The following is a 24,165-nucleotide window of genomic DNA, read 5'->3' as shown; positions in this document are numbered from 1 at the left end:
TTCAAATTCAAACACGATCTGCACGGCACAATGCTGTTTCGCTCACACTTTATTTGTTGGACAGTATTTGTAACTTCGTATTGTTCTGCATAACAGTCATCAGAGCTCTTTAATGTCTAATGTATGTTATACTGTATGCCTTTTGTATTATGTCTCTTTTCTGTGTTTTTTCACAGAAAATTAAGAAAAATAAATACTAATTGTAATACGTACATATTTAAAAGACATTGGAGAAATTCCTTCGTGACCATGTTGTCTCCTCTTTAAACCTACATTGAGTCGTGCTTTTATTTTGAAAAGTATGCCACATCAAGTGTTGACGTTATTTCCCGGATCTTTACGCGGATGGAGGAGTAAAATAATTGACAATAAACATCAATCTTATGTCTCCAACAAAGTACAGCCCGTTTGTGCAGCAGTTTGAGGCAACAAACTATCAATGATAGTTATCTCCGGAAGGCGTCGTGTGAAGATTTGCAGTCGCTGACAGCTGTCTCTTTCGGGGGAAATGGAGCATATCCGAACGCCAAAGGTAGCTAACATTTGTAGCTATTTGCAAATGGGTAGGATACAGAAGTAACTCGGCCTGTCCTGTGGGGAGTTTTCTAGTTCTCCAGTGTGGCTACGTTGACAGTTTATATCAATGTTCAGACTTGTGTTTGTGGGTTTGAGGAATAGCAGGTGTAGCCAGCAGCTTGGTGTCAGACGTGACGAGCATCAATGAGCTGTTTGTCTTTGCTTTTCCTGTATAGCAGATATATTGATAGAGTTAATGTTACACTGTCAAACCCGGCAGTGTATCCAGTCTGACAGAATACTGACAGGAGAAGCTGCATCCAACCATAATGACACATTGATGGATTTACCATGCACACATACAATACTGACAGCACTCCTGTGTGTCTGATAGTTTTGTGGCTGCTCACACCCCGTAGGACTGGCAATCTTATGGTATCATCTACACGTACAACCAAAACAACCACGAATTGGGAGGTGCCAAACTTTGGAATGCTCTTAATCACATAACTCCTAAATCCCTTAGCCAACTGAACCAGTAAGAAGGCAAAAACCAGCAAGAACTGAAGAGCAGTGTGGTGGGCTACAGGCCTTGCAGATCATCACTAGATCATACAGGATGTGGCTGCTGTCTGTTTTGGATACTTTAGAAAGAAAATGATTTGCAACCACATTTTAATATTTCTAACATGAATTTATCTGATAAATGTCTAATTATATGTTTTGTCTCATGAAGTGATAGGGTTATGTATTATAAGGAATACAGTTTATACACTGTGCATAGCTTCAGATTAAATTGTGCAACATTGTTTACCTTAAATCCAGAATTGTAGAACAAAGGCAACACAGCAAAGACATGTCTCTATAGAATTATGGATTGCACCATTTAAAAGCTCAGTTGTATTTACTTTGGCATTGACAACAACTCAATATATCCTACATAAGCCTCTCTACCTCACAGATTGGGACATGCTTTCGGCCCACGCCTACTCTATTATACTAGGTGTTATCGTGAGGGTGTGTGTATGGAGAAAGGTGAGCTTCCGTCCTCACGATCGGTCTAATGAGGGTAATGTAACACATTACAGTTAAAGTGCACACAATTCTTTGGTTAACATTATTTGCCTGTGATATAAGGGTATGCTGGGATACGGTGGGTGTGATTGCATGCAGACAGGGTGTGGCTGTACTGTCTCAAGGTTGTGTGGCTGAATAAAAGAGCAGAGGAAGATTCATTTATTTATGTGCACCCATGTGTTTTCACTTGGTGTAAAAAAGTCAACTTGCACTGTATATTTTTACGACAGTATTTGGTTGTATTATTAACTTAGTGGACAACCTGATCCAGATGTTGATGCTATGTTAAAAAGATTCACATTTTTGCTATTTTCGAGCTGTGCGGGAAGTATTGAAAGTACTTTGAATAATTGCTTAGATTTTATTGTGAGATTACGACAAAAATAAAACACAATTCTCCCCCCCCCCCTGACTTCCAGTATGTGCTATTAAGCCGGTTTATTATAGAGATGTGTCTCAAGGGTTGCTGGGAGACAGAGATAGGCTAAATTATCATATCAGAAAACGACAGGAAAACGGAAACAAAGGAGAGGATGTCTGAGTCAACCAGAGAACTGCTGATGTGATGAATCATGGATTTAGACTGTTGGCTGCTTTTGCTCTCTTACAGTCATTTTGCCACAGAGGGAATATAACTAGATGTTTCTAGTTATATTCAGCATATTTTCTAACAATAAGCTTATTTCTTATTCCAGTGGGTTTTTATGGAATGCAACACATGTATTTAAGACTGTCATTGTTACAAATTGCACAAAGTACATCACTATTTTGAGCATTTGTATAATGCCTGTCATGCGGGGGATGTATTGAGAAGGCATGTGATATGCATGTAATAATAATGACAATGTAATATGCAGCATGCATGTAGTTGGAGTTGTATCTGTTAAACCTCATTTAGTCTGGTGAATGGTGGTTCTTAACACCAGCAGTATTAAACACTGTTAGTTATGTCTATTGAACCTAAACCTTCTTCCTGTGTGACTTGAGTAAATGTTCTACCATAAACATCTTAATGATGTACTTGGAAGAGTTGGGGGCACTGCAAGGCTAGATGTCAGCAGTAAAATAAAACATTGAGAGGACGCTGAGAGCACAGACCTCCGTCAAGGCCTTCCCCTATCATGAAAAAAACAATATATATATATATATATATATATATATACAGAAAAATATATGTGTAGTTGCACCATGATTAGGATCCACTCAAACATCGAATGGGGTCTTCCTAAGTTTAATGAAAATCGGATGGGATGTTTTTGTATTGTCGTAGCAGCTTTAAAATCAGCTGTGGTTTAGACTAGAGGGAATAATCAGTTAGGTAACAGACGTACAGCAACAACACAATATTCGCATTAAAAGCAATAAGGAACTTTATACTTGCAAGTATGACGTCCCCTCCAACGGAGAACGTCCTGTTCTGAGTGAAACAGGCTCTCTTTATAAGAGGACATCACAAAGCAGATTTACATTACAACAACATTCTGGGAGGCCAGCTGATACCCCCTCTGATACTGTATTAGGGCTGCTCAATTAATCGTATTTTAATCGTATTTTAATCGTATTTTAATCGCGATTATGATTATGACTTGCAACGATTACGAAAACAACGTAATCGAAATAAAACGATTATTATTTTTTTATTATTATTTTTTTTGTTTTTTGTTTTTCAGTTGAATTATACTTAAAGTTCAGGGTAATCAACTGTTAAAAACATACTGTTCATATTTTTCTTCTCCAATAAATGGATGTTTTCAAAGTCAATGAATAATCGCATTTAATAATCGCAATTACAATTATTGACCCAAATAATCGAGATTATGATTTTTGCCATAATCGAGCAGCCCTATACTGTATGCAAAACCATCACTCCCTACAAGACAATGGGATATACAGATACCCCTCAGACACAGTATGCAAAACCTCACCTCCTAAACACGTCTGTTGACCACACATACATTTAAGGTTCACTCCCAAAGAGATGACCTAATCAGAGAAACTAAGGTTAGCAATGTTAACACATTTGATTGCATAATTTCCTTAACAGTATAATCCTGCTGACCAACAAACCAAAAACATAACCTTCTTAGTAAAGGTAATTACAACTGGGAAAAGGGGAACTATAGAAAGTAATAGTTGACTTGATCTCCTTGCAGTAGCTAACATACTTATTTAAGAATTCTTCCCTAACCATATTCATGCTCATTATCATCACATCTGTCACAGTGTTCAGCGAAATCTGACTTTTGCCATATCCAGAAACCATTTGCGACACAGGATTAGCTGGTGGCTAGCTGGAGCATTTGTTCTTCCTTTCAGTACATCCTAACACCAAGTTCGAGACATTTAAAAGAGCCTTGACCTGCTGATTAATGTTGTTATTTTCGTGTGTGTTTGCAGGTGGAGCAGGTGCGACTGTTAGATCGCTTCAGCAACAAATTCACAAGTGGTACACTGTACCTCACAGCCACACATCTCATCTTTGTGGAGAGCAGCTCCAACAACTCGACATCTGCCGCACAGGAGATCTGGGTGAGTCGTTTTGGCAGTGACTGCATTCTGTTAGTTATGCCGTTCCCAGCTACCTTTTTTTCACTGACTTCTTTCAGTTAGGCTATCCATGTATGTTTTTTAAAGATATGATATATGCAGTGTAATGTTGCCAGTAGCTTCTCATAATATCCTCGCAGCTTTTTTCGTCCCATTATTAGGGCCCGAGCACGAGAGTGCTACGACCCAACGGCGTCCTAGCACGAAGTGCAAGGATACCTATTGTTATTCGTGGTATTATTAGGGCCCGAGCACGAGAGTGCTAGGACCCAACGGCGTCCTAGCACGAAGTGCAAGGATACCTATTGTTATTCGTGGTATTATTATTATTATTCCATATTTCAATGCTTATTTTCAGGCCTTTAGGATGCTGACAAAGTTGTATAATTTTGCACGGACGCCAGGACCGGTGAAAAATTTGATATTCTGGAGTCAATGTGTTCAAATTGTCCAACATGCTCTCTAGCGCCACCTATGGCCATTTCCGTTTTTGGAAAGATGTACAAAGTCGCACCGTAACTCCAAATGACCTGACATTTTTCACACTTACTCGGGTGGACCTGCTCTACATATAATGTCCAAGTACCCATAAGCTCCGCCTACTTTATTTGTTTTTAAATTAGCATAATTTTAAAAACACTTAAATATTCACTTAAATTTCAAAATAAAATTCAACACCAAACTCAGTATACAGTATCGCCGGAGGGTCAGCCACATTATCGTAGGAAATGAGCATGTTCAGTCGATAAATGTGGCCCTCATTACTCTAAACGTGTTCGCAAAAAGGCGGGGCTTAGATAGAAATGCTCATAACTCATCAACAATGTACAAAAAAAACACACATTTTGGTGGTAATGTTCAATCTGTATTGGGGAATAGGCACAAAAAGTCATTTCCATTTTAGACTATAGGGGGCGCCAAAAACATGACAAATGTATAACTCATGAACTGATGGACGAAATCTTTTTTTTTTTTTTTAGACATACTCTGGGGATAAGTATGCACCTATATTTAAAGTGTCACAACGAATGACAAATGTGGGCGTGGCCTGTACTTTTTTTTTTTTGACAATGTGCTAAAATGTGTTTCGGTACGCCAAACTTGGTACACACGTCACAGCCCACGACCTTTTCAAGAATGTAAAAAAAAAACGTAATTTTTCTAAAAAACTGCTCACTAGCGCCCCCTATTCTCAGAACTTCACGAATTTTGGCACAGACATTCCTCATGGAATTGAAGACATATTTGTGCATACATTCCATTAGCCCCGCCCCCCAAAAAGTCGACCATTTTGAAATATGTGCGTTTTTTATGCATTTTAAGCACATTCTTGCGCACTCCTCCTAGGGGAATGATCGGAAAAATTCCAATGCAGGACACGTTCAGCCCCTATCCAATATGATACTTAATTGAGGAGCACATTTTTGAAAAATTACTCGTGGAGGTCGTAAGCTAACAGCGAATATACCATTTTTGACGATTTACATGTCGCAAATTACTCCAAACTACTCGGATATAGTTATTCCGATATTCACGAAACGCTGTATACATATTGCTATTATGATTGCACATATATTTCAAATTGCCTTCCATTAGCCCCGCCCCCCAGAAAGTCGGCCATTTTGAAAAATGTGCGTTTTTCAGCCAATTTACGCACGTTCTTGCAAACTCCTCCTAGGGGAATGATCAGAAAAATTCCAATGCAGGACAGGTTTAGCCCCTATCCAATAGGATACTTAATTGAGGAGCACATTTTTGAAAAATTACTCGTGGAGGTCGTAGGCTAACAGCGAATACACCATTTTTGACTATTCACATGGCGCAAATTGCTCCAAACTGGTCGCATATAGTTTTTCCGATATTCACGAAACGCTGTATACATATTGCTATTATGATTGCACACATATTTCAAATTGCCTTCCATTAGCCCCGCCCACCAGAAAGTCGGCCATTTTGAAAAATGGCCGTTTTTCATGCATTTTAAGGAAATTTCTGCAAACTCCTCATAGGGGAATGATCGGAACAATTCCAATCCAGGACAACTTCAGCGCATATCCAATGTCATGCTACATTGAGAAGGAATAGTCCTTCGCTCAAACGGGGAGCTCGTAGGCTAACGGAGAATGTACCATTTTTTACCAATTATATGTCAGATAAGCTACTGAGGCCTGCCTGTTTGCCTGGCACATCAACTCTCTCACACACACACACACACACACACACACACACACACACACACGCACACACACCTACTGTTAGTCCAACAACACCCTTTGCTGGCGGCATATTCATTACAACAGACACCTATACACTCGCTAACCCTAACCCTAACCCTAACCCTAATGTTTATTTGTAGATATCTCCTAAAGCCTACAAATAAAGTATGACATGTAGGCCTGTTACATTTGTTATTGAGCGATATATATTATACACACTGTTCTGCTTTCTGCACTGACCTCAGCAGCTGTTCTCACTGTAACATCACCTAACATCCAGGGGACATGTGATTAGTGAGTAAACAAACGGTAAAGGGCAGAAAGTCTGATGCACATTTGATCATCTCAAATAACTTATAATCACAACGGGAACAGTTTGCAGAGCTGTGCTTTGTTGACAGAAGTCCAGCCATGCGTCACACCTCTTTTAAACATCACTGTTGGCTGAAATCGTCTCAGGAGAATACTTCAGTGTACCCTCGGTTATAGCTCCTCTCGAGACACTCCTCTCTCCTCTAAATCAGTGCATCTTTGGTTACGGCTCCTACAGACAGCCTCCTAGGTACTCGATCCTCGACGAGCCTTTTGAGACATTTGTTTTCCTTCGACATCCGTTTCCCGGTCGCTGCCGGAGCACCTGGGAGTCTGGGACGCGAAAATTATAGAAATGAGAAACGGCTCATATCCCAGGACTCGCGCGCATCTGCTTGACGCCGGGACGACCTGCCGCCCTCCCCGACAGGCGCACGGACGCGAGGGCCCGCTCATCACTGCGCGCACAAGTGCGACCGCAGTTTTAATTAGTCTTGAATTTAGAGCTAATTTTAAAAAGAGAGACATCAACATTGCCACCACAAGGAAGTCTGCAACGTGATGTGGTGGGCCAATAGCGAGAATATGCAAACTTGTGTGTGGTAAGAGGAAGTAGGTATAGGGTTTCAAAAGTAGCTTACAGTTGCAAGATTTATGGCTAGGCTTCAGTGTGTTAATGTGAAGTGTGTGTGTGTGTGTCTGCCTCCATCCGTAAGAGGATTACTGATGCTCACCTTGAGAACTGGGTTACATTAGTGTCTGCAACACTTAGTAGGCCATCCAGATTCTTTGATTTGAATGTTACAGTAGTAAACAGTTGCGCTGTTGTGGTGTGCAGTGAAGAAATACTTTGTTGTATCCTGTCATATGATGGAGGGAAAATAGTCTCAGGGTATTGGGATAAACAGATGTACGGGTCTGCATTGTGGAAAGGTTAGCCAGGTTTAAAATGCTTTGAGCAGCAGATCTCGGGCCATGACCCCACTCCCCCACCATCCTTCCTGCTTTATGTGAGAATGTTTTCATTTGCTCTGTTTTTGGGCTTGCATGCCGTTATTTTTCTGCGTATTTATCCCTGCGTGAAGGTGCCTGTTAGCATGTGCCAGCTAACTAATGTCGGTGTTTGTGGATGACGTTTAGAGTGAATGTGTTGGTCAAAGAGAGTGTTTGTTAGACTGTTATTGTGCCTTGTAAAATATTAAACGGCAGTTGAGTGATCAGCATCAGTGTGTGTGGTGTGTGTGTGTTTCATTGGTCATTACTGATGCTGATGAATGTGCATCTTAATGATCTCCCATCGCTGGATTCCCTGTGGAATTCAAACTAGCCTCATTGAATATGGAGATGTACTTTCTTGCCCTCTGTACTTTATGGCAATACAACAATTTATGATCTTGTGTTAATGTGTAGCAAGATTTTGATTTTGTTCAAAATACCTGTTCTTAAAATCCTTGCATGTCTATCAGTATCAATGTTTTTTGGTTCCCTAATGACAAGACTACAAGCAGTGTACTCTCACTCTAATTGTTTAATAAAGTCTTTCTGTATTTCTTATTATTATTATGATATCAAATCATGATCCAAAGCCAATCACTGAAGATCTCTTTGTTTTTTCTCTCTCTTTGCAGATCTTGCATCACCACATAGCGTCTGTGGAGAAGCTCTCCCTGACCACCACCGGCTGTCCTCTGGTCATCCAGTGTCGCAACTTCAGGCTGGTTCATTTTGTGGTGCAGAGAGAAAGAGACTGCCACGACATCTACAGCTCGCTGCTGCGTCTTCTACGGCCTGGTGGGTTTCAGTTTGTCTGTCTAACATATGTTGTTATCCCTCCATATTTGTATTCGTTAATTCACTTTCTCTGGTTTCCTTCTCCTTTGTGCAGTATCCTACGAGGAGCTCTATGCCTTCTCCTACAACCCCAAACAGAACGACCAACAGAGGGAGGAAGGATGGCAGCTCATCGACCTGGGGGCGGAATTTGAGAGGATGGGCGTCCCCTGCGACCAATGGCAGCTCACAAACGTCAACAGAGACTACAAGGTAGATAGTTGGTTTGTCTGTTATTCAGCTCAAGTGTCCAAGAGGGTGGATCTTTTGGTATTTTCTTGTGCTTTTTTGTTACATCTGATGCTGCTTCTTTTGTGTGCTGAGAGGTAGAGGAAGAAGCACAGGGTGTACAGTTTCATAAATGTCTCTTCTGTGTCTCACAATTATAGTTAAACCTGCAGTTTGCCATCCGTTTATATAGGAAATACAACGTTCTCATAGATCTCATAGAAGTTAACAGGTTTGGTAACTTTATCATTTATTGTCCATGCACAGAAAGAGATAAAATACAACTTTATAAATGGCAGTCAGTAAGCACTCGGCCCAGTTAAACGTGAAGTTGCTGACTGTTGTTGACCTTGGCACCGTCTCTCTGCACCATAAACACCACCTGCTACAAAGACAAATACATTTAAAGGAGCTGACAGTGCGTTGATGTCAAATGATTGTGGCATGAAAGTGACACTATTATTATAGTTGTAGTTTAGACACTCCCAATCTGTTAATAGAGTATATTAAAAAATAAAAATAATTATTGCATTAGTACTTAGTTTGTCCAGAAGAGGGCGCTAGAGCTCCACTGTTAGCTCAAACTGTTGTATGATGGACATGCAGAGCTTCAATATAAAAAAAGAAATACTGTTTGCTAATTTGTTCACAATGAATGACACAAAAAAACATCAACAACAACATCAAAAGGTGCATGGCAACAATGCTAAAATAAATCATTAAAAACAAAAGATATCAACTAACATAACATCACTTAAATTGAACTCAATACAGTTAATACAAAAACATACACATCATAAAACAAATTATAGTAACAATATGAAAAAATAAATGATACATATATATTGTAAAATTATTATAAAAAACCGAATATTAAATAAAATAGGGCTCTAATTTTTTGGGATGATAGGTAGAGTGGGATACATTATGACACAAATAATAGTTTTTAAGGTATAATGATTTGCTGTTTTAAACTATGGGCTAATGGCTTCACCGTTCAGACTAATGTGTGTGTGTGTGTGTGTGTGTGTGTGTGTGTGTGTGTGTGTGTGTGTGTGTGTGTGTGTGTGTGTGTGTGTCTCTGTGTGTCTGTGTGTGGGGGGTGGGGGTGGAATGTGTGTCTGTGTGTGTCGGGGTGGAATGTGTGCTTGTTTTTTTCCAGGTGTGTGAGACATACCCACGGGACCTGTATGTTCCCATCACTGCCAGTAAGCCTATCATTGTGGGGAGCTCCAAGTTCAGAAGCAAAGGACGCTTTCCTGTTCTCACATACTTCTACCAAGAAAAGAAGGTACTATAACAACCTGTTTAGAGTCGGAGAGGTCCTGATAATTTATTCCGGTAAATTACTCTGACCTACTAATTGACCTTTCCGAAGTTATTGAGTCTATGTAAGTTTGCTGCTTGGCTCAGATCCACCAACGTCAGCAAGATCTCACCTCTATTAACTTCCCGAAGAACCAGGTTCAATTAACTGCTGTTTCAATTCAGACAACTCTTTTTTTATCTGTTTAAGCGATCCCGAAGGATTTTGATATCAGTAAATGGAGTGTGCTCCTACCTAAGTGTGTGTGGCAGGGTGCAATCTTACCTTTGAAGCAGGAGAGGAGGGCACAGGTGTCTTTTAAAGGATCCCAATCCAACTGGTGGGATTCAGTTTATTTGAAGAAAAATAGGTCCAACTAATACAGGGTTTTTACCTTCTCTCTTTACAACATTATAATCATCCTAACAAAACCCGTGCTGTGATCATGTTCAAATGAAACTTTAATTCACAGTCTTACATTTATTACCAAAATGTTTTAATTTCAACTGCCCATTTCAGTTGTGACATTTTAAAATTCTCCCGATAGAATTTAGAGGTATTTCCTCGTAAAAAGACCGGTGACAATAAAAAGCGCATTCAACTTTTTCATTTTACCAACTCAATTCACATCAGTTTCATACCTTTTTTCTGACACAGACGGCGGATTAACCTGTCAAAAACACATTCCTATCCGCCAAGAGTTCGAAGGAAGGCCCTTACAGGTCGCGGGTTATAATATCCACAAACACATCTCTCATCAAATCATTCCACTCAGCCAACAACCAAGAAATTCGAGGGATATTTACCCCGTCTGACCGAACCAATACCGAGACATTATCATCTTCCATTTTCTTCATCTACTCATCATTGTTTTTGCTCCCTGAACAGTTTGTTTAGTAGCTTCAGATATTGAAAAATAAAGAGTGTATATGCACATTTTGGTACCTTGAGACATTTCCCTCAGGGCTGGATACATTTTTAATGCAAGTGCAAGATGCTTCTCTTCAGGTGATAATTTTTCCTCTGTTCCTGATCAAGTCATGGACATGAATAACACAGATTTTCTATCACCCTGGTTCCTTATCTCCACATTGTTAGTTTCTGAGAATGGGTCTCAACATACTATTTTGGTTTTTGATATTTGATATTATTGTTTTGGTGTTAAGATAATTTTTTGAATCTCCCTCTTTTCTTAACAACTGGAGCTATGTCTATTTTAGATTCGACTTGGTTAAGAGTTGATTTATTCATTGGTGAGAGGAACACTATTTCCCTTGTGCTGGGTGGGGGATGTGTAGCTTGCTTTTGGGAGAGTTCCTTAAAATCTCCAGATCTTCCTCTGTGCTGAGGCCATAAAACTTGTAATGGTCTTTCGTGGTCTGCTCAAATTTTCTTCCCCTCCAGAGGTCACGCCTGTCTTTGACCCTGTGTGCTGCGTGTTTCTGCAGCACCTCGGGAGCAGAGAAAAGAGGAGACCTTTTTTCCAAAAGTGCAAGCTCCATTCATGAGCAAAATAGCACCACATTTAACTCTCATTGACTTGTCTTTAAAGCGTTCTTTAAGGCTTGAATTGAGTTTTCCGTTGTGTAACGGAAAATCCCATTCCCAAAAAGGGGTCAAAAGTAAATAGTTTAGTTGATTTTGGTAAAGTATTTGAGCTTTAGCTTCGCAAAAACTTTCTCATATTAGTTTTGAAGATATTTTTGGGGCTTGATTATCTGCTGATAGTTCCCACATAGGTTTTTTCTTAAAAGTACATTCAAAACAACCGGTATTTGTGGGTCATCTGATCACCACATTGCCTTCTGACAGTTTAATAGTCCTTATCATATTATCACACTGTGCTTGCATGCTAGGACCTATTCTCTTTGCCAGAGCTACTGCTATTTCTCCTGCATGTTTTAGCTTCCTATTAGCAGGGTTTATTAACATGGTTTGTTGATCCAGTTTTAGGATTTTCAATATTTGACATTATTTATTTCCAACATTCCTTTTTCCTGAATATCATGTCTAACAATGTGTTTTCTTCTGGTCGTAGATGAGATACTCCTAAATGGCATTTTTGAGCTTTTATCCCTGTATGGTGGAGATAGGGTCTCAGATATTATACCACCTGCTTGTTGCTCTCTGTCAAACGGTAGTCTGACAGGAAAGTATTTTGGTCGCGGTACGCCCGTGGGTCTGGGCTAAGCTGACCAGGGCGGGCAGAAGCTCCGGATTTTGCTTCTGTGTATCCCCACTGTGTGGTTGGCTCTGAGTCATTAAAAACTGCGTTCTAACCTCGTCCGCCATTTATTTTTGTTTGTTTGTTTTAAAAAACAACACAAAAATGTATTAAAGGGTTCAAGTTCACTCTTTTATACACATGCAAGTTCCTAGGCTTTACTCCCGCCGGGTGTACAGTCCGACTATACCGTCACTTGGTTCTAAGTTCTCTTTCTGGATTCAGTTAGTACATGCGGGTACCTCAGCTAAGAGTTGTATGTACCGAGCTTCGAATTTTTTCAACAGCATAAGCAGGGGTGCACATAACTTTTTTGCCCTGGTTCTCAAAGGAGCACCTGGAGATGTTGCTTGGTGCTCATCCTTAAAATGAAATAAACTGTAACTTTTGAGGGGTCTTGACTTTATTTGCCAGACACACGGCACTGAACACACATGCGGAGGTGAACACAGAACACACATGCAGGTGTAGCACGACCAGTTATCCTACAAACTGTCATCACTCCCCTCCTGACTGTTCTCCTCTCTGTCAGACATGGTAGCTGATGATGTAGGCCTACTTCTTTCTCTCTGGTTGAGTCTGCGATTAGATGCTTGCATCCACAAGTCAATAGCTGGTTTTGGGTCGAAAGTCTCTGTTGTCATCTTAGACAAGTGGATGTAATCAAATAAGTTTGTGAACATAACCAATAACCTACCATAGCCAATAACAAATTAATGTAACTTATTTTATTTATGTTGTTCATTCATATCTTATTTTACCTTAACATTTATTTATTTATGCATTTTTTTTTATCTCTCCAGTTTTAAAGGATATTTTTGGTTACTGTCCTATAGTATACATTGGAATGATTTCAAACCTGTTTATCCCATTAATTATAAAGGAGAGCCTTGGAAATATGTGTTTACATAAATTGTGGCCAAACCGTTTGAACTTAGACTAAAGTTAACTATCTAAACCAGGGGTGGGGAACCTCCGGCCCCCGGGCCGTATCCGGCCCGCGAGACCTTTGCTACGGCCCTCGAGGTAATAATCGCAAAAAAGGAAAGAAATCTAGACCGCAAAAAAATTAAACAAGCGAGTGCCTGTTTTTCCTGGCCAAGGTGAGGGTCCTTGAACACATCACGAGCCTAACGTGTCATCACGTGGTATATGTCTCGTCTGACAGGGGTGCAGTTCTGACCATGGTTCTGACGGAGAGCACCAGAACGCCGCTCCGCCACTTCCACAAATTGCAGTACCCATAAGGAGCCGTACACATCCCGCAGTTTTTGCGTGGCTGTGTCTTTAGTTGAAAGCCCAACGGTCTGTTCATCATAAAGTCAATAACTGTGTTGTTATTAGCATCTGGTTAGCTAGCTATGCTAACGAATATAAGAAGCTTTTTCTACAACCAGTGAGGTAAAGGCACATCTTTATATGATCATTATAGTTATAAAAAAACAAGAGAATAAAGTAAACAGGTATAAAATACTATATGACAGTAAAAAAAGTTGTTATTAATAAACAAGAATACAGTTTGAAAGGAGAGTGATTTGTAAAATATCCATAAAGAAAAAGAAAATCTGCTTACAGTTCTGTTTCATATGGGTGTTGAGAGATGTATCCATAGATCTCTTAATGTTGCTCTCAAAATGCACCAGATTGATGCTTTTAACTTCAACATTTAAAAACAAATCTTCCCGGGGGAGAACACCCCCCTAGAGGAGGTTAGGTCCCCACTTAAAACATGTTCACATGGATAGGAAACTAAATACATTTGTGTCCATATATTTCTGTTTGGGTGGTCATGCCACAACCGTGCACGTGCATGCATGAGTCATGGTAAAATATCTGGATTAAGAGGTTGCTTTTTCTTTGCACAGCATGAAAGAAAGGTCAAATGAATGGGCTGTGATTTTAGTATTTTTAAGCAGAGGTCAATCATTTGTACGGCCCTCGGAGGATGTTGGAAACATTGAAATGGCCCTTGAGAGGAAAAAGGTTCCCCACCCCTGATCTAAACACTCAGAGTCCTTACCTCACTGAGCTGTAGTATCAACCTCTCAGTCTGACTGGAGAGGACTCTCCCTCCACATTATTGTAGAAACATATTTTTCTTATATCCGTTAAAGCAGCTAGCACCAGATTCTAATAACAACAGCGCCGGTACCGGTGCACCCTCGCTCACTCGCATTTTGGCTGTGAGCTGCGGGCGCCAGATAAGCCAACATCCCCCATTTTCATCACTTACAGCGCCCATCGTACAGGGAAAATGAAACGTGTAACCGGGGTGAAAAGGGTGTTACATTTACTTAATTGTGAATATTGTTACATCAAGGCCGAAAATTAGGATGAGCCCCAATGGTCAAAAATGTTTTTTTCCCTCCCAGAGCTGCCAGCGCAGCGCCTCCACAGATCTGGCGCCCTAGGCGAACATCTATTACGCCAGAGCTACGGGCCGGCCCTGAGTTCATATCATAGGTTCATATGCAACTCGCAAATATATTTCTCTCTCTCTCTTCTCCTTTCTCTCTTCTTTCTCCTCTCTTTTCTCTTTTCCCTTCTCTCTCTCCCTCTCTCTCTCTCTCTCTCAATGTTGGTACGCAAATGCGCCTTTTTTCAAATGACACGGTGCTCTTTATTTGGCGGAGGTGCGCATGCGCACCTGCGCACCAGTTATGTGCAGCCCTGAGCATAAGGTACCTTTAGACCTATGTTTATCTTTATTAAATCTCCTATTAACTCTTCCCCACGTTATGTTTTAACGCAAAAGTTCAAACCGCAACTCTTTGTCAAGTCCTACCTATAAGTTTCAAAGTAATTGGGCAAGTACTGAGCAGTGCTCCTACGGCTGACTTCACTTTAGCCACCTAAACCTGTGTTAAAGGGACCACAGGCTTCTCAATTTGGCTAGGGGAAAATGAACCTTCTTTAGCTTCTTTAACAGACAGCTATATCCGATATAATATAACCCTCAGTCCGGTGCAATAGTATTAACTTAAATTACTACACTTTCAGGTTTAATTATATATATTCTAGGATTTGGGGTAGGTATTTTAACAAGACTTTCAGCCTGTATTTCGCTGATTTGTATTCATCGACTTTTTTCACTAGGTCGTTTTGGTTCTTGTATTTTGACTCTGTAAAAATATTACTTTTCACAGAGCCCCACGTTGGGCGCCATGTTTAGAGTCGGAGAGGTCCTGATAATTTATTCCGATAAATTACTCTGACCTACTAATTGACCTTTCCGAAGTTATTGAGTCTATGTAAGGTTGCTGCTTGGCTCAGATCCACCAACGTCAGCAAGATCTCACCTCTATTAACTTCCCGAAGAACCAGGTTCAATTAACTGCTGTTTCAATTCAGACAACTCTTTTTTAATCTGTTTAAGCGATCCCGAAGGATTTTGATATCAGTAAATGGAGTGTGCTCCTACCTAAGTGTGTGTGGCAGGGTGCAATCTTACCTTTGAAGCAGGAGAGGAGGGCACAGGTGTCTTTTAAAGTATCCCAATCCAACTGGTGGGATTCAGTTTATTTGAAGAAAAATAGGTCCAAACTAATACAGGGTTTTTACCTTCTCTCTTTACAACATTATAATCATCCTAACAAAACCCGTGCTGTGATCATGTTCAAATGAAACTTTAATTCACAGTCTTACATTTATTACCAAAATGTTTTAATTTCAACTGCCCATTTCAGTTGTGACATTTTAAAATTCTCCCGATAGAATTTAGAGGTATTTCCTCGTAAAAAGACCGGTGACAATAAAAAGCGCATTCAACTTTTTCATTTTACCAACTCAATTCACATCAGTTTCATACCTTTTTTCTGACACAGACGGCGGATTAACCTGTCAAAAACACATTCCTATCCGCCAAGAGTTCGAAGGAAGGTCCTTACAGGTCGCGGTATTTATAATATTCAAACACTTTTTCCGACACAGACGGCGGATTAACCTGTCAAAAACACATTCCTATCCGCCAAGAGTTCGAAGGAAGGCCCTTACAGGTCGCGGGTTATAATATCCACAAACACATCTCTCATCAAATCATTCCACTCAGCCAACAACCAAGAAATTCGAGAGATATTTACCCCGTCTGACCGAACCAATACCGAGAGCTAGTTACCCAGCTCTGAAGCACACAGCCTACCGGGAGAGAGTCTACCAGGGGTTTCCCCCCCCCCCCCCTCTCTCTCTCTCTCTCTCTCTCAAAAAACCAGTCTCTTTATGCTAAAAAAACTGGATCGAAAACCCAAAAAACAAACTCCTCCTCTATACCCAATTTGTGGAAAACTGCGCATGCCCACTAATGTACAAGGCTAAACATGTCTCAATATGTTCCATAGTTTTATGACATGAGACACACCTCCTCATGTTAGTGTGAAAAGGACATGAACTCTCTTTGGCCTTCAATGTGTTTCTCCTTAGTGTGAAGCCCCCCCTCCCTGTGTACTGCTGTCACAGGAGAGGAAGAAAACTCAACCTAAACAAACCACTTTGTTTTGTTTATACTGTAACTATAGAAAAACCTAAAATATGAAGCATTTTCATTGTGGGTTATACAAGAATATAATTGATTATATTTGATTATAACTAACTTTCGTTTTTAAGTATTAAACATACTATGAAAACTCACAACACCCTCTTTTCAAAACGCAAATTTATCAAAATAGCAACAGAAAAAATTGTAAGCACATACATATTCAAAAACCGTCAAGAAGCATTCTCATTATGGGTTTATACAAGAATATGATTGATCATGTATGATTTATTAATTAACTTTCGTTTTTAAGTATTCACTTCATACCATGATCTCAATTAACTTTCGTTTTAAGTATTCACTTCATATGAAGATCTCAACAAACCTAAGCACAGTAGAAAGCTGATTAAACATCAACAATTTTTTTAAGATTTATTAATTATTGAGTTAAAATGTGTATAGGTTATCCACAAGGTGTTGCTAGGGAAAATGCCCTAGGTTTCATGTTATTGAAAGTGTTCATTCCCTGGTTTGCCTGAATGTGATATAACATTTCATTGTAATGCACCTGTGGGATGAGGTGGCTCTAGATGAAATCTCACTGGGTGTCAAACAAAGATAATATTTGACCTCTCCCACAAGTATGCAGTTAAAACATTTCCTTGAAATCAGCTCATTCGATTTTAAATGTTAAATAAGGATTTTATTAGGCTGCAGCTCATTCAAGGGAGTTGTAGTAGGGAGGTAATGATAGGTGTCATATGGTGAATTTCTGTAATATTTTTTTACATATCCTCGTTCTAATCTGTGTACTCTGTTCCTCTGACAGGCGGCAGTGTGTCGATGCAGTCAGCCTCTCTCCGGGTTCAGCGCGCGATGCCTAGAGGATGAGAGCATGCTGCAGGCCATCTGCAAGGCCAATCACAACAGCCGATTTGTCTACGTCATGGATACTAGGCCAAAGGTAGCCACCAAACTAATATGTGTTCTGAAATGCTTTTATTTTTGCTGTATGTATTCAACAGAAATGTAAAACTTCCCAATATTTTCCAATACCTTTGTGTTTTTCCGTCCTGCAGTTGAACGCGCTAGCTAATCGAGCAGCAGGCAAAGGCTACGAGAACGAGGACAACTACTCCAACATCCGCTTCCAGTTTGTTGGAATCGAAAACATCCACGTGATGAGGACCAGCCTGCAGAAAATGCTAGAATGTAAATCACATGATGCTACACACACTGGCACACAAACAAAAATAACGTTTATTTTGCCGATTTTAACGGGCACTTTTATGATTTGTCAGACAAAGCATAAGTATCCTGAAATGAGTTTGTGTTTCAGTGGCTGGGACTCGCTCTCTCTCCATGAGCGACTTCCTGGTTGGCCTGGAGAGCAGCGGCTGGCTGCGGCACATCAAGGCGATTGTAGACGCAGCTATCTTTCTCACCAAGGTATTCAAAGGGTGGTGTTCATTTGTGAATATTATGTTGCTGAACGACCAGTCATAAACATTTATTTGCTAGAGAGCTTACTTTCGCCAATAATCCAAAATCCTTTTGTCTAGGGAACTAGGGTTATGTTAACTCCTTGTTGGGCCTACACAAATACATCATCCCTTAAGCACTTTACTGCACATTTTATATAGTTTTTTCATGATATTTAAGTATTTTTCTTAGAGAATATGGCATATATAAATAGTTAAATGATATTTAATGATGACACTTTTGGTATATCATCGCTTTAAATCGTGATGGACTCATTCACTGCTTTTTTTCTTAATGCCACAATCCCCTGCTCTCTGCCCCTCTTCTCCCCAGGCGGTGACAGTGGAAGGAGCCAGTGTGTTGGTCCATTGTTCAGACGGGTGGGACAGAACCGCCCAGGTCTGCTCCCTGGGGGCGCTGCTCATGGACCCCTACTACCGCACCATGAAGGGCCTCATGGTACCAAACACACTCATGCACACACATTGCACTAAAGAGCAGATCAGAACAACTTCTACAAGTTAGTTTATTTTACTTCAAACGTTCCTTTACACTTGTCTTAGGTACTGATAGAGAAAGACTGGATCTCCTTTGGCCACAAGTTTGCAGACAGGTGAGGTTTAACCTAGATCAAATAAGCCTAGAGATTAAGTCTGTTTGTCATACCCTTAATATTTTTTTTGTGACGGTTTTTGTGTGTTAGGTGTGACCAGTTGGACGGGGATCCAAAAGAAGTGTCTCCTATCTTCACTCAGTTCCTGGAGTGTGTGTGGCAGCTGACAGAGCAGTTCCCACAGGTGTGTTTGAGCTACATGACTTTGGTTTGTTATTAGCAGTGTGGTTATTGCATTTATTAAATAGTAATCCTCTCCATAGGCATTTGAGTTCAGCGAGTGGTTCCTGCTGCAGATCCACGAGCACATCCACTCCTGTCAGTATGGAAACTTCCTTGGAAACAATCAGAGGCAGAGAGAGGACTTGAAGTGAGTTGAACAAACACATAAAAGAGGCACTCAAAGAAAACAAAGCTTTAAACAAATAACTTACATAAACATTAATTAAATATTTGGATAGCAAATAATGGTTGTCATCTGCTTGTGTAAGCCTTGATGGGCAAGGGAGAAAAACCTCTGACAAAATGGTTTCTAAGAGGGTAGAGAAATGAAACTCGTAAATGATTTTAGTCCTATTTAGAACTTCAGCTTCTTGTGGCTTAAATGAGAATTACAAAATATCATGTGCCTAAAAAGATTTCACCATATGTTTACAGATTATTAATCTAAATACTTAAAAAGGATTATAAGATTGTGAAGGAAAAATTGCATTGCATTAAGCTAAAACTAAATTCATTGTGGATTGATGATCTCATATCTCTGAAAAGCATATCCACCGGAGACACCGTTTTCAGTTCATGAAACGATTCATGAAGCAAAACAATAATTTCACACAATTGGTATAAAAACCTTTTGTTCCGTACGTGTCACTATAACTTGTGTTTGTTTCCAGGCTGAGGGAGCGGACCCACTCTCTGTGGGCGTTTCTAATGAGCGAGAGGGAGAACTACTTGAATCCGTTCTACAGCCCTGCATACTCTAAAGCCCACCCTGTGCTGCAGCCCTCCACTCTGCCCTACCACTTCAAGTCAGTACAGCCCCTCTCCTCCCTGTAGTTGTTTTATAATAAAAGTGCATACATGGCATCTTACAGTCCTTATTTCTCAGGTTCTGGAGGAACATGTACCACCAGTTTGATCGGTCTATGCACCCCCGTCAGTCGATCCTCAAAACCGTTCTGAACCTGAGAGAGGAAGGCCGCAAGGCAGAGAGCGCACTGCAAGCGCTGGAGAATGTGAGTTTATTTGCATTAATTATCTTTATGAAGCAAATATATTGAAGTCACTGATTTCACAATGTATCTTTTATAAATTCAGTATGGATATAAAATAAAATAAAATCCCATTCCTTCAGAAACTATGATTGGAATTATGTTTTTTTTAATGTGAATTTATATAAAATAATAAGTGAAAATATCATGAGGATGAACCCTTTGATTTGTCGACTCCCTGCTCTACGTTACTTACATTTCTGATTTAAAAACATCTCTCTCTCTGTGTTTTGTCTCCCCTCTCTGTCCAGCGGCTCCTTCAGCTCGGTGTGACCCCCGTTGTGACCTCTGACCCCCCAGCACCTCCTCCCACCAGAGATCAACACTGCAACACCCTCCCGGCGCGGCCCGATTCACTCATCCTGGGGGCTCCCATCAACCACAAAGAGGTGGAGCGACAGGAGGAGGAGTTCGATCAGGAGGAGGTGGGCGAGGAGGCCACAGAGAGCACTGACACAGAGCGGTCAGTGGAGGGCAGCAGCGGCACCGACAGCAGGAAGCAGAGCTACGGAGAGCTGGATGGGACATACAGCAGCGAGTTGGCCAAAGAGGAGCCAGCTGCTGTGAGCCTGGAGTTTGGAGTGGCGCGTATGACCTGCTGAGACTAAACTGGGGGGGGATTGTGGGATATCAAGGGACGGGAGCAACTGAGTGAGAGGGCTTATTGAAAGCGTGTGCGTGGCGAGGGAAAAAGTAGTTCTGTATTTGATAACGCGCTGATTAGGCAATGGTCCTAAATGGTCCATTGGGAGTGAATGAAGTTGTATGTGTGTATAGTCTAAATCTCAATGGAAAGCGTCATTATGTCATATACTGCACCTATAGAAAAAAAGCTTGTTTTTTTATGAATGTTAAAAAGCACTATAGAGAATAATGAATAAGAGAATAAATTCATCCCAATAAAATTGTGACTTTTTCTAGTTTGTTCAGCTTTTTATATAATCCAATCATAATCCAAATACTAATATTTATTATTTTTCTGGCACCACAAATATGTCCTCTTATCCAAAGCCTGGAATCCAGCCTAATCTGAATGTTAGGACATGATCTCGTTTTTTAAATTCTACATTAGTGAACATAATCTAGCACTGGAAATAAGGCTGAAAAATATGGGTGCACTACAAACTCTATCAGACTAAATGCAGTTGAAATGACTGTAACTAGTCATTTTACATATTTAACCAATTTCGTGACTATAATTAATTGGACAGTGATGTTCAGTCCCAAAGAGGTTCAGCTACTAACTCATTGACAATTTAATCCTATTTCACATCTCACATTGATCAGATAATCTGATTTACTAACATCCATTGATCCCAAAATCCTATTGGTCACCTCTGTCTGCCATGTCAATGACTGATTATTTATGACAGCTGACCCCGATCAGGGGACACTCTCAGACACACTTGGGAAAAACAAGGTCAATAAGTAGTTGTCAAAACACTGACAAATGCTGGATTCTTAGAAATGGAATCATGTCAGATTTTTTTTAAAGAAACAAAAAACAATCCATGATTTTCTTCTTTCGGTGGAATAGGACCAGGCCCTGTGGTGGTCCAAGGGCCTAAGAATACATCTGATAAACTAGCAATGTATGTTTAAGGAAATCATAAAATAGTTACTCAAGATAATCCACAGTTCTTGTTGTCAGCAGTTTCAGGTAAGAGTTATTTATTTATACCGTATCACTGCGCAGAATAAAGAGCTCATCTACTAATGGACCAGAGTAGCTAGTTTAGCGATGCTACTTAAAGTAGCAGTATTTGTTAGCTGTAAACTAATCTACACTGCAGGGTTGCCAACTCTCACGCATCTGGCGTGTGACACACGCTTTCAATCTCACGCTCTCACGCTGCCCAAACTATTCTCACGTCAAAAACAAGATGAACCGGCGATCGTTTTTGGTTGGTTATTTACAATGTTGAGTATCTGGCCCGCAGGTATCGATCCGCTCCCTCCCCGCCCCCACGTTAACATACAGCAGAGCAGTGGGAGCCATGGATGTATAAGAACTATAGGTTACTTACGTAACCCCAGTTCTCAGAGTAACATGAAGTGAGATGTCTCACTATGGGATGCGCCTCATCGCGGAGCAAACAGAAGCATCAATCTCATTACGCCAATCCTGATTGGCTGGAGATCTTGACTTCAGCGTCAGGGAAATCACCCCCTACAAGTAGCTTGCGCCACAACGCATGCGCCATTCAAAATAAGCACCTCTTCTCGCTTCACCATAGCAAGGAGGGCCGTCTGGTGAGACATCTCACTTCATGTTACTCTGAGAACTGGGGTTACGTAAGTAACCTATAGTTCTCATTCATAACACTCCGTTCGATGTCTCACTATGGGAAATTGTAGCTCCCGTATTGCCAGACGAGCTTATCTCGAAAATCACCAAACCAACCAGAACTTAACAGGTAGAGCTCTGACTCAACCAGGTGCCCAGCACTGCTTGAGTCACACTGGGAGCAGAACGTCCAGCCTGTTAGGAGGCAGACAAAAGTGAGCGGCGAGGACCAGCTCGCCGCTGCACCAATGTCTTTGATGGGAGACATCCTGGACAGAGTCCAGAATGCAGCCAGACTCTGAGTCGAAAGAGCTCGCGGACCCGAGGGTGCCTGCGAACTCTGACTCGTATGAGCCCCAAAGCAATTGCTTCCACAGACCAGTGGGAGAGCCGTTGCTTAGTAACAGGCTTGCCCTTATAAGGGTTAGCCCAGGACACAAGGGGTTGGTCATTATGACAAAGCACCCTTGATCTGTCCCTGTACGTGCGTGAAGCACGGGCTGGACACGGCAAATCCGGCCACTGTTCCCCGGAGGAATACAGTGGCGGGGAGGATGCCTTAATGTCAAATGTGGTACCCGAACCGACCGCCTTAAGATAAAGGCAGGGTCAGGCTTCAACCACACTCTGTTTGCCCTGGGGCAAACTGAGTGCATGAAAACTGTACAGATAGTGCATGAGTGCCACTGGCTCGCTTGGCAGCTGCCAGGGTCAGCGTCATGTCACACTGTATTTAGATTGTACCACTCACGGGCCAGGCCCATAGAGCCAAGCGCTCTGGGTGTGGGTGAAAGATCGCCCCCCCGCTTGGGACAGTATGTCCCTGCGTAGTGGGAGCTGCCATGGCTACCCGCACAGCAGCTGATATATCTCCGCTAGCCAGTACATAGCTGGCCAGTGCGGAGCTATCAGGATAAGTGTGTGGCGTTGCTCTCTCACTCTGGCCAGAGTTGGGGGTATCAGAGCCAGGGGTGGGAACGCGTACAGAAGGCCCGGGGGCCAATTGTGCGCGAGTGCATCCACGCCTAACGGTGCATTTAGATCGCGCATCGAAAAGAACAGCTGACACTGAGCGTTGTCTTTCGATGCGAACAGATCCACCGCGGCTCTGCCGTAACACACCCACAGCTGGCTCACAATCCTTGGATGTAGAGTCCAGTCTGCATAAAGTGGTATACCTCTGAACAGTAGATCTGCCCCGAGGTTCCTCACTCCCGGTACTTGCGTCGCTCTCAGAGAGAGGAGACGCCTACCGCTCCATAGGATAAGTTTGCGCGCCAGTGTGTGTAACTGGAGAGAACGCAAACCCCCTTGGCGGTTAATATACGATATCGTGGTCGTATTGTCTGTCCTCACGAGGACGTGATGTCCCCTGAGGAAAGGCAGAAAGCGTTTTAGGGTGAGAAACACCGCTAAAAGCTCCAGGTAATTTATGTGTGCCCGCTGGAGGTCTCTGCTCCAGAGACCCCTCACCGGGCGACCTTCATAAATACCTCCCCAACCTGTCAGACATGCGTCCGTGGTGACCACTTTCCGTGAAAGGACAGCACCCATAGGCACACCTCATACTAGAAAAGTCGGGTGCAGCCAGTGGCGCAGTGCCATTACGCATTTCACAGTAACCATCACTCTCAAAATGATTTGTGACAGAAAAATCAATAAGTGTGTGACATGTGTTTATGCGGACTTGAGGATGGTGTTGAGGCATCTCTCGAGGCGGCGGGAACACATTTAGAGCTGGGGAACCGTAGACTTCCAGCTCTGTCACAGAGGGGAGAAGGAGGGTCT

At 41.4% G+C, this 24,165-nt stretch overlaps 1 protein-coding gene across 1 annotated transcript; it reads left to right on the top strand.

The window, feature by feature from the left end:
• The first annotated feature begins 320 nt into the window (after positions 1-320).
• Positions 321-20,998, top strand: mtmr6 (myotubularin related protein 6). The gene is made up of 15 exons (XM_034211975.1): positions 321-532; positions 3,991-4,122; positions 8,297-8,459; positions 8,554-8,711; positions 9,889-10,017; positions 17,554-17,688; positions 17,804-17,936; positions 18,064-18,173; positions 18,540-18,665; positions 18,770-18,819; positions 18,910-19,003; positions 19,083-19,189; positions 19,713-19,847; positions 19,928-20,054; positions 20,342-20,998. The coding sequence occupies exons 1-15, from the start codon at positions 509-511 to the stop codon at positions 20,690-20,692; spliced, it is 1,974 nt and encodes a 657-aa protein (XP_034067866.1). The 5' UTR covers positions 321-508; the 3' UTR covers positions 20,693-20,998.
• The last annotated feature ends 3,167 nt before the right edge of the window (positions 20,999-24,165 follow it).

Source organism: Gymnodraco acuticeps, unplaced genomic scaffold (assembly GCF_902827175.1).
Source record: "Gymnodraco acuticeps unplaced genomic scaffold, fGymAcu1.1, whole genome shotgun sequence".
Classification (NCBI taxonomy): Eukaryota; Metazoa; Chordata; class Actinopteri; order Perciformes; family Bathydraconidae; genus Gymnodraco; species Gymnodraco acuticeps.
This window is presented reverse-complemented; position numbering and strand designations above follow the sequence as displayed.

Coding starts and splice junctions, on each gene's coding strand:
- mtmr6 (XM_034211975.1), top strand. CDS start 509: ATGGAGCATATCCGAACGCCAAAG. Junction 4,123..8,296: donor CTGCCGCACAGGAGATCTGG/GTGAGTCGTTTT, acceptor CTCTCTTTGCAG/ATCTTGCATCACCACATAGC. Junction 17,937..18,063: donor CCTGCAGAAAATGCTAGAAT/GTAAATCACATG, acceptor TTTGTGTTTCAG/TGGCTGGGACTCGCTCTCTC.